The following is an 11,422-nucleotide window of genomic DNA, read 5'->3' on the forward strand; positions in this document are numbered from 1 at the left end:
ATAATAGTTGAAATGTGACTGTATTTTACAAAATACTACTTGACTGAAACACAGTCAAAACATGTTTTATGTTATTTGAAGAGGTAACATGAGTGCACGTAAGCTGCATCATTGTAACTTCTGTATTGTTAGCCAGGTACGGGTGGAAGATCAATATAATAAAAATAATAAATATATATATAAATGTATAATGTTATGAGATTTAAGCTATTTGTCTAAACATTTGTTTTCATGTTATAATTTGTATTCATTCTAGAATGAAAGAGGCATAACTTATATCTATTTCCAAATTTTTTATGGTGGTTGCAAGATCAGTCAAATCTATCAAACTTATACAGAGATTAATTACTGAAAATAACAGGTAAAATATAAAGTTTTTTCTTAAGAAATATTTGATAACTATCCGGACATTATAAAGATTTCGCTTGTGAAATTTCAAATTTTCTGATGCATAAAAGTATTTTTAATCTTAAAATAAAAATTACTTTGCATGATAAATATGCAAGATGTGAAAAAAATTAGATATCTTGCATATGAAAACATTGTAATGCTTACTGATAATCTGCCAAATTTTGTTAACAATCACTTACTAATTTAAAAGTTATAGCATGAAAGCTATAACAAGCACAAAATGGTTACGAGGTCATCACATTGACCGACCCCGTATTGAAAGAATTAAATAATGACATTTTGTTTCATTGTTTATGAAACTAATATGTGTTTATTCATTCAATTATAAAACTTGTTGTCAATTGCACTTTAGGTAACCTTTTGACAGTTATGAGAAAAATATTACTTCTCTCTGCCAAATACATAATTATTGGAATTGTGCTATTAACACTTTCACTAGGGTCTTGGTTGAATTGTCCGAGTTCATGACCACAAAATGACTATTATAGATTCCATACTATAACTTTTAATGTTTTGTGTATCTTCCCAAAATTTTGTAAGCTTTCAGTAAGCATTAAGTCTTTTGTAGACAAAAAATCAGAATTTTCAATGAAGTATTTTTGCTAAAAATTTCCTCGTTAATATATTGACTGCTAATTTTCAAATTTCATTAGCATAATCTCTAAAAACCTAAATAAATTTCAAACCTTTTTCAGTAAAACATTATATTTTATTTGTGATTTTCTCTACCCTAATTCTATACGAGGTTGGTCAATTTGACTGACCATGTAACCACCATAAAAAATATATAAAATAAATCTAAATTACTTTTCTTCTCTCTAGAATGACTTCAAATCGTAATATGAAGCTACATTTGTTTATCCTAAGTAGCTTTAAACTCATGACAGTATACATCTATTTATACTTAAATTTTATTATTTTATTGCCCTTGGAACTGTGTCTAACTAATAATACCACCACACAAGTTAATTTTGGCAATTTTTTTTTCTATTACTTGTTTGATATACAAGTAATTGATTACAACCTGCAATAACAAGGTGTATGTCCTTACATTAAAAGAAGAGTTATTTATATAGTGGAAAAAAGTTTAAGATATTTCTAGGTGAGTCTGTCCTTTTATTACAAATTGAGTTTCTGATGACATCAGACAGTGAATTTTTCCAGACAATGGAATTAAATTAGTTATGATATTAGGTGAGTTTGGGATGTCATCAGAAAGTATATATTTACAGACAAGTGGAATCAAGTTAGTTATGATATTAGGTGAGTTTGGGATGACATCAGAAAGTATATATTTACAGACAGTGGAATCCAGTTAGTTATGATATTAGAAGGCGAGTTTGTAAAAACTTCAGTCAGCATTTTTCCAGACAGTAGAATCAAATTATGATATTAGAATGTGTGATTACATCAAACTGCGAGTTTTTCCAGACAGTGGATTCAAGTTATTTATAATATTAGAAGGTGAGTTTCTGATGACATCAGACAGTGGAATTAAGTTAGCTGCGATATTAGGTGAGTTTCTGATGATATCAGACAGTGAGTTTATCCAGATTGTGGAATCTAGTCGTTTTGAATAGAATATAAGTTTGTGATAACATCAGACTGAATTTTTCCAGACAATGGAATCAAAGTAGATGTGATATTAGGTGAGTTTGTGATGACATCAGAAAGTGAGTTTTTCTAGACAGTACAATCAAATTATGATGTTAGAATGTGTGTTTGTGATTACATCAAACTGTGAGTTTTTCTAGACAGTTGATTTAAGTTATTTGACATTAGAAGTTGAGTTTGTGATGACATCAGATAGTGAATTTTTTCAGACAGTGGAATCAAGTTAGTTATAATATTAGATGAGTTTGGGATGACATCAGAAAGTGAATTTTTCCAGAGAGTGGAATCAAGTTAGTTATGTTATTAGGAGTTGAGCTTGTGATGACATCAGACAATGGAATCATGTTAGTTGCGATATTAGGTGAGTTTGTGATGATAATTAGACAGTGAATTTTTCTAGACAGAAGACATATTTGTTGACATTAGAAAATGTGTTTGTTGAGGTAGTAGAGTTAAAATAACTAGTTTTGTTAAGTAGAGGAAAATACATTTTTCTTTGTATTAAAAGATGTGTGTGTTGAAACAATGGAATTAGGTATGTTTTAATATTAGAAAATTAGTTTTTTGAGACAAAGAAAGACAAATTTATCCTGACATTTGATAGGTGAGTTGTTGAGATAGTGGAAGAATGTTTTATATGACATTTGACAATGAATTTATCTTGAGCTGGTTTTATAATAAATGTAATGCTCTAAGATGATAATTGTGTATGATTTTTTGAATGTCCAATGCATGTTAAATCTGTTGACTATCTGTTTTTACCGTTATAAATTTAATTATAAATAATATGACATACCTAAGGTTTAATTAGGAGGCTTATATGTCCTTCCCACTTTTAAAGATTTAAGGATGTTGTGTTTTTTGGCTTTTTCTATTTTCATATTTGATTTGTCCAGTCAATGGAAAACAAGTTTATTATTACATTAGAACATGAGTTTGTTTTAACTATAAGACATGTTTATCTGCCATTAGAAGATTAGTTTTTCAAGGTAGTGGAAGGCAAGTTTGTTTTGTCATTAGAAAGTGAGTTTATCTAGTCTCTAGAAGACTATGTTTGTCAACATTAGAAGGTTTGTTTGGACAGTAGAAGTTAAGTTTGTCATAACAGTTGAAGGTAATTTTCTTGAAATCAGAAGATTTTTTAAAAGATAATTGAAGGCAACTTTAACCATATATTAATGTTTTTCCTGACATTAAAATAATTAGTTGGTCTTGTATTAGGTGTGTATGTATTGGTAATGAAAAGTGAATGTACTCTGATTTCAAAATTAATTATTTCTTTGTTACTGGGCTATATAGTTGTCTAATTTTGAATATTTTTGATATATACTATTATTGTAAGATATTCAGGCTTTTTCATGGAAAAATAGAAAATTAATTTAAATTTAAAATAGATCAAGATTACAAATTTTTACAGAAAAATGTTGGTTTGTTTACAGATAGATGAAGCAGAAGGAATTTTGTCCCAACTTGAAAAACTCTTAAAACGACAAGAAGCTAAGGATCTTATATTGCGACTGAGTCAAGAATTTTACTCTGTTTTGCCTCACCATCCACAGCATCAGTGTCCAATTTTAAATAAGAAAGTGTTATTGCAGAAACAAGACGTGTGTCAGGTTTGTGTGGTGGAAAACTTAATTCTATACTATCAAATTTGACTTGTACATTCTGAAGAGAGAAAAAAAAATCAAATTTTATTGGAAGTTCTGCACTTTCATTTAATTACTAAGTGAATACATTTTCTTTATATATTTCTAATAGTTCAAAATCTGAAATATTCTTAAGATTTTGTTATAGTTCTTTCAGGTAGGCTATAACTTTTAAACTACAAATTGGAGGTGCTGACATTGCTTCTGCATTCCTGCAGCTTCAAGGGTCCCAACTCATGATGTGGCCTAAATGGATACTTGGCCATGTGAATGACTAGGTTATTTTGTTTCAATTAAAACATGAAACACATGGTGTATTTAATATAAAATATTTACATGTAATTTATAGTATTAATTAAATAAAATAAAAAGCAGTCATTAATTTAATTATATTTTTATTAATGAGTTATTAAGTTTATAACTTGTATGTTTGATGTATAAGATGCATAAGCATCTTACAGTCTGTGTAGCCTGCATAACAAACTTTTAGCTAGTATTGTAGACATTCTCCAGTGACACAGCAGTATGTTTTCAGACTTGTGCTTAACTTCAAACAAACAAAAAAAAGTATTAAAATATATAAATTATTGTTATAGGTTCTCACATGATTCCTTTTTTTAAATTAATTTCTGTTAGTCTCAGTTTTTGTATCTCACCTGATGATATCAGGTAAATCTGGTGAAATGTTGTGAACAAAATAAACAAAAGTTTTACAATGACAACTGATAAAAAGATGTGTGAATTCTAAAAAAACATTGCTCTTTCTAATATTTAGTTCATAAAAATTAACTTTGCAATTTTTGAAAATTCAAAACTCTAAAACTTTTAACAGTAACAGCAGCTAATCATTCAGTACACTTAATATCCATTATTGGTGATGCATGTGAATACCAAAACATTTTATATTTGTGTGATATGTTTGGCCATTTTAGGCTCTTCATGAGTCATCCTTCATTGTTCAACAAAGATGTTAGAACATACTAACTAATGTATAGAGTATAACTGTTAAGTATTTCTTTGTTACTTGGTAGTATATAATGGTTGTTTTGTTGTGGTATCAGTTTTGATCTATTTTAAGAGATCGGACTATAATTTATGCCAGTACTTACATTTATAAAACACTCCATTTATTAACTGTGCAAGACATTGTGTGATGTGTTATGTTATTGCTTTTCCCTTGAATGCAGAGATATATGTGTAATTTTATCATGATTATCTTCAAGACAACAGACAAGAACAAAAATGTATCTAAATTTTTTAAAGGGAATATTATAATAGTAGGAAAATCTCTTCTACTAGAAAAAATATTTGATTTTTAATAACTGATGACTGACCAGAAGAAAAGATGATTAGCCAAGCTTTTACAGTGTTTCCTAGTGGGTGTCTTAAAACATTAGCATTGTAGTTTTCTCTAAAGTGATTAACATAAAGATATTATATTTGAGAAATTTATTTCAGAATAATAAAATCATTATATTTTATTTTTGTTCAGTTAACCTTAGACAGATATGCACTACTGTTCATGCTGGAACTGTAAAAAGAATGTTATCAAAAAGTGTTATAATATCTAAGAATCATAAAATTGAAACTCAAAGGGAAATAAAGTAAAAGCAGTACCTAAAATAGAACACCTCAAAATTGAGACTGAAGAATGATAAAAAGAGCAGTACTGAAATGTAGAGCTAGGATCATTAATTGGTTACATTAAACCAATAAGTTATTCTCACATGAGACTTCGGTGGAATAATTGAAAACACTAATTTGTGATGTGTGTAGTAAAGGATGCCCTTGGCAAGAGGGTTAAAATCTCAGAAAATAAAATCTCTGTAGAATAATTTTAAAAAACAATTTGTGTATGCACCTTTAGTTCTTTTGTTTCATTTTTTAAGGAAATTTCAAATTTTTCCAAGGTTCATGTATGCAAATTACTGAATGTAATGTTGTGAAATACATAAAAATATATTTAAACAGTGCATTTATTGTTTTTTTAATCCTATTTGATATATAAATCTGGGTATAATTATCCTTGTATGTATTACTCTTTGTGTATGTACATGTGAATTATTGTATCTTAAATACATTATAACAATTCTAAACACCCAGTAAAGTTAATTGTTTTGCACTGTTCAGCTCCAGACTGAATGGAGCAAGGCAGCTCCGAATGTGTCTCCAGAAGTTCTTGGTCTTGTGGATTTTCTTTGGACAGAAGCAATGGGTCATTTGACAACATTTTTATCTGTGTCACCTGCAAAAATTCCTCAGTGGAAAGTGAGTATGTCTTGATAGTAACAGATGATTTTGTTCAAACATTTTAAAAGGAAAATTTGCATTTGACCAGACAGCATAAAGCAATTTTCTCCTGATGTTAAAAAATGAATTTGTTTGAACAATGAAGGTAAATATGCCCTGAAAGAAGAATACAAGTTTATTTTAATGTTGGAAAGAGATCTTGTTGTAACATTAGAAACTTATTTTGTTTTTTATATTACAAGGCAAGTATTAAAATTGGAAAGGAGCTTGTCCAGATGTTAATGGATAAATTTGTTTTACAAAGGTATGTTTATTCTGATATGAGTTTGTGCAGGTAGTAACTGGTAGGTTTATTCTAATTTTAGAAGATGAATTCAGAAATTGAAAGGTAACTTTGTTCTGATATTAAAAGCTGATTTGTCTAGAGAAAGGCAAACTTTCTTTATATATAAGAAAAACAAGTTTATTCATACAGTAGAAAACAAGTTTTAAAATTTGATGGTGAATTTTCACGTTGTGAGAAATGGTGTTTTTCTTTCATCAAAAGTTTATCCAGACACTAGAAGGTAAGTTTATCTATTCAGTGTGATACAGTTTTGTCCTGACTTTATGAAAGTGAATTCATCTAGAGAATTAATCATATTTTGTCTTGATATTAGAAAGTGAGTTTGTATGGGCATTTCAGACAGATTTATACTGACATTAGTAAATGGGTTTATTCAAACGTAAGATATGAAATTATTCAAAGGGTTGAATGCAGATTTGTTCTAACATTAAGGACGAGTTTGTTTAACAGTAGAAGAAGATGTCTTTGTTTTTGCATTAGAAGGTAAGTTTGTCTAGATACTTTAAAAGTGTTTGTCAAAACGTTAAAATGTGAGTTGTGTATTTTAGTGGTTATATGTAAACTAATGAACTCATGGGCCTATGGCTTGCATTTATAGGGCTGCTATAATGCAAATTTAATGCTTGAACTGCTATTTTGCACTTTTTCAGTTTAATTATCATTGTTACTATAATGCAAATTTAATTTCCTTACCTAAGTTATGAATGGTAATTAGTAGGTGTACTTATTTACATGCTCTAATGTAAATCAATACCAAATCTGGGGGCTGCTTTTGAGGAATCCTTGTAAAAGTGTTTTGGGGAAATACTCAGGTTCCCTAAGATGTTGGGTGAAAAGAATTACCTTTGTGCAAACCTTGGGGCTCAGACAATTTGTTTGGCACCACTTAAAAGTTGGTGAGTCCAGCAGCTTAGAAGAAGGGGTTTTGGGGGTAAATCCCGGGTTCCCTAAGAGTTGGGGTGAAAAATTCTACCTTTGGGCAAATCTTGGAGCTGAGAAAGCTTACTTAGTACCACTTAGAAGTTGGTGCGGCCAGCGGTTTAGGAGGAGTTACGTGACACACGGACAGACACTGAATCTTATTATATAGATTTTTTATGGTGTTATTAGAATTAAAAAACAAACAAAATGTTTAGTTTAATGAAATACTATTGGATTCATTGACTATATTTTATGTTAATCACACACAGAAGTAAGATAAAAATAAGTATTTTTATTACTTATAGAAAAAAATTATGTTTTACAATGAACTTTACTGAATTTAAGAATGTCAAAATTGATACAAACACTTAAACAGATATCTGATTGTATTTAGAGACTTTTACCAAATTTTATAAAATTTGATTAGGTTCAATATTTGTTTTTTCTCTAATTACCATATACATTTATTTGAGGCACTTGGAACTGGAAGAGTTAAAAACTGAGTTTTTCCATTTATTAGAGACAAAGTTTTGCCTGTATGGTGCAAGGCAGATTTTTCCTTAAACTAGAAAAAAGTGAATTGTTTTTTAAACAATTGAAGATAAGCTTTTCTGGATGCAGAAAGTCAGTTTTATTTAGATATTGGAAAGTGAAATTTGTCTTGTCATTTGGAAGTTATTTTATCCAGACAAGGAAAGACAAGGTTGTTATGACATTAGAAGTTAAATTTTTCTATTCTGGACCCACGATTGTTTTGTCTTCCAGAGCAAGTACATGCAAAACTTCAAGGTTGCTTTTATATTCATTTTTACCCCTGTTACAAATATTTCATTAATTTACTTTATGTATTGAAACTCATTTATGATGTTATAAGCTTCATTGTGAATGTAACAGGAAAATGAGATACATGTTTTTTCAATGCCTACAGGTAATTCTTAATCCTTAACTTATTAACTGTTATAAGCAATAACAAAAAGTAAAGCTATCTAAGCTAAATTGATAATAATATGCTCCCAGGTTGTGATTTAAAGTAACACATATAAGTTAAATAGCATGACATGATTTGGAAGGTTCAAATGTGAAAGACAGAATTGCCAATTGCAGGGAATGTTTCATATGGAGATGAATATTAAAGGTGCAAAAACTCAAAAAATCTTAGTATATCTATACAAAACACTAATTTTAAACAAAGAACCAAACATCAATAAAAGCAGAATAAAGGAAGCTATCTTAATTGAACAAAACAGCCCTACCCTAAACCAACACACTGGGGTACTAAGATACTTTTCTAAGCTGTGAAGCAATCTCTCGTTATGCGACCTTCTTGTTCCATACTGTTTTTATATTCATGTGTCTGTAAACCACTTGTATATGAGGATGACATGATTTTGTTGAAATGTCCTATATTTATAATAAAGTTTTTCATTACCCAGTCAAGCCTTCTGAAAACTTTTATTTTCTCTAAAGTGGGTTCCTTTTCATCAAATTTACATTCAGAATTTAATTAAACTACACTTTGTTCATGTTATTCCAATAATACGTATAACATAAAATCATAGCTAATAATCCATATTTTAATACTATACAAGTTTTAAGATCTTAATTTTATAAGGCAATATTAAAAAACATCCTGAATTCCCCTAGTGTGAGAAATATGACATTTTTTCTCTAGACATCTCCTCTTCTCTAATTTATTTACCACACCTCCAAGATGTACAAAATTTAACGTCTCATTCACAACTTGTATATGATGGTATGTAGTTTAGGCATATGTACTGTGAGTAGCTGAGTTCTTGGTGACGATCTTGTTCATCTTTATCATTCTTTTCCCTGGCACTGAGATTCTAAAAGTTTGCTGGTACATGTTCAGTAATTTGTTGCTATCCTAGACTCATGCACTTTGGAATTTATGTAAACATAATGTCACATGTCCATGATGTTTGTTTGGCAAGGTTTGTTGCAGTAAAATTGAAGAATATATTTTTTTTTTACTTGGATTGTCAACAAGTCACTTAAGTCGAGTCCCAAGTCAAAAGAATTGTGACTTGAGTCTACATCTCTGCCCTGGAACACACTGAACATATTCTTGAGAGAAATTTTTATAAAGTGCATTTGCCTCATCATTTCCATACACACGTCTCAACTCTTACTGCCTTTCACTGTCTGCAGCCAGTTGTTAAAAAGATGTAATAAAGTTAAAAGTAGAAATAAGATAAAATTAAGCCATCCAAAAAGTATATATTTCTACTATATTATGCCTATCATCCTCCACCCTTAAAAGTTCTAAAAAATCCTTAAAGTAGAATAAATACCACCCTAATAATTCTATTATATGTTACTCCCAACCTCCACCCTTTTCTGAAAATGACTTATTAAAAAATAAAGATCTTAAAAGAACTACAAGACTTACCTTAAATAGTTCGTATTGTCACATTATTCAAGTATAGCATGGGATAGCTGAGACAAGCCCAGCTACTTGAAGTTAGTCTTTCCAGTCCTGGCTATACTGAATAAAGTTAACTTGCATATTAAAGGTAGCTACCTACCTCTAGTGACAAAAAGGGTTTTTCCTCATTGAATATTTATCTAATAAAAGACCAAGGATGGGAAATTATGAACACTTAAAAAAAACAAGCTTCAAGTTTTTGTTGTGTAACTTGTGGTAAAAAGATAAGACATCATCATATCAAGTATATTTATCAACTCATAAAAATTATTTTCCACAAATGAAAGAAACATATAAATATGAAAGTGGGGGGGTATTGCTACACCTTTTTTATAAATGTCAAAAATCACAATTCAACAATGCCATTTTCATTTTATTTTTATTAACTTCCATACTAATTCGATCCTCTTCTTTCCAAATCTGACACTTTATTGGAATTATAAAGTTGTTTTTTTTGGGGGGGGAGGTAAAATTCAGGCCCTTTAATGTGCACCATAAGTTATAATTAAAGTACATGCTAGAATTGCAACAAAAATAGGATGACATTACATCATACCTCGATACTCAACCTGGACAAATTGCATGTACATTGTATTAAGCCTGGGCTAGGCCTAGATCATCTTTTTCAATACATGATGTAATACAGATAACAGGAAAAGCTACTCACCTCCCAGTGTGGATTTTCAAGTGCTGCACAAAATTTGAAGTAGCATTTGGCCCATCAGTGACCTTACTTTTGCAGGTGTTGCAGTAAGCAACTCTTTCGATGTAGAACACTCGTAATCTCCAAAACCAAACGATATAATTTGGGATCATACCAGCACCTGTAACTGCCATTTTGCTAGCTTGCTGAATTGACGGTACATAAACAATGAACACATACATTGTATATCTTTCTCAACATGGGCTCGGTTAATTTGACCAACCACATGACATCTTTGTACTCGTTTGAAGTCTTTATAGTTTCGATACTACTAACTTTTAATATAGTATGTATGTCTTCACAAAATTTAGCAGACTTTCAGTAAACATTATAATCCTTTCATGTACAAAAAATCATATTTTTAGTGGAGTATTTTTAATAAACTAAAAAAAGATTTGTCCAAGGATATATCAAGTTTTGTTTTTTACTAGTTCGTGTGCAAAGTGATTTTTATGTTAAGATTAATAATACTTTCTAGAGTTGATTTCTTTATCTATGTATTCCTTCATTCACACCAACAAATTACACTAACTGCTGTCATAAAAATTTCCACACAACCACCAGAACAAAATCCTCAAAACTCAACTCACAAACAAAATTGACACGGATACACCAAACAACAACACAACATTACACTGCAGTCTACCATTTATCTCTGAGATTAGTTCAAAAATAATCAACACTTGGAGCAAACTTGCCTTTAATCATAAAATTCCTGTTGACCTCAAATTCATCCAAAAACCCGGCCCTAAACTAAAATCATTATTCAATAAAAATTACTTAAAATCACACAATACCAATGCCATTTATAAACCAGAATTCAACATCAGAGAAATCAGTAGAAAATTGGAAACCAGATTCACCAAACATAATAAAAAAACCTTTCATATTTACCACCATTGCAACTTACACCCACAACGTCTCAACTCTGTACCCTTATTGAATTTTCCACAACTCCTGACTGGTTTCTCATCTGCTTTTTGGATTTTGTCTGATAGACGGGATATCCCCAAAGCTTTTGGGTGCTATTACCACAGGCAATCTCCATTATGGCTTTTGGATAACAACTGGAAAGTGCGAAG

The 11,422-nt window shown here is 30.0% G+C and overlaps 1 protein-coding gene across 1 annotated transcript in view; it reads left to right on the forward strand.

Annotated features, from left to right (window-relative positions):
• Nucleotides 1-11,422, forward strand: part of LOC106457063 — a 60,458-nt gene that overhangs the window by 40,754 nt on the left and 8,282 nt on the right. The window contains exon 7 of the mRNA XM_022382882.1: nt 5,805-5,942. Within this exon, the coding sequence (XP_022238590.1) occupies nt 5,805-5,942 (138 nt within the window). The remainder of the gene's footprint in view (nt 1-5,804; nt 5,943-11,422) is intronic.

Source organism: Limulus polyphemus, unplaced genomic scaffold (genome assembly GCF_000517525.1).
Source record: "Limulus polyphemus unplaced genomic scaffold, Limulus_polyphemus-2.1.2 Scaffold288, whole genome shotgun sequence".
NCBI lineage: Eukaryota > Metazoa > Arthropoda > Merostomata > Xiphosura > Limulidae > Limulus > Limulus polyphemus.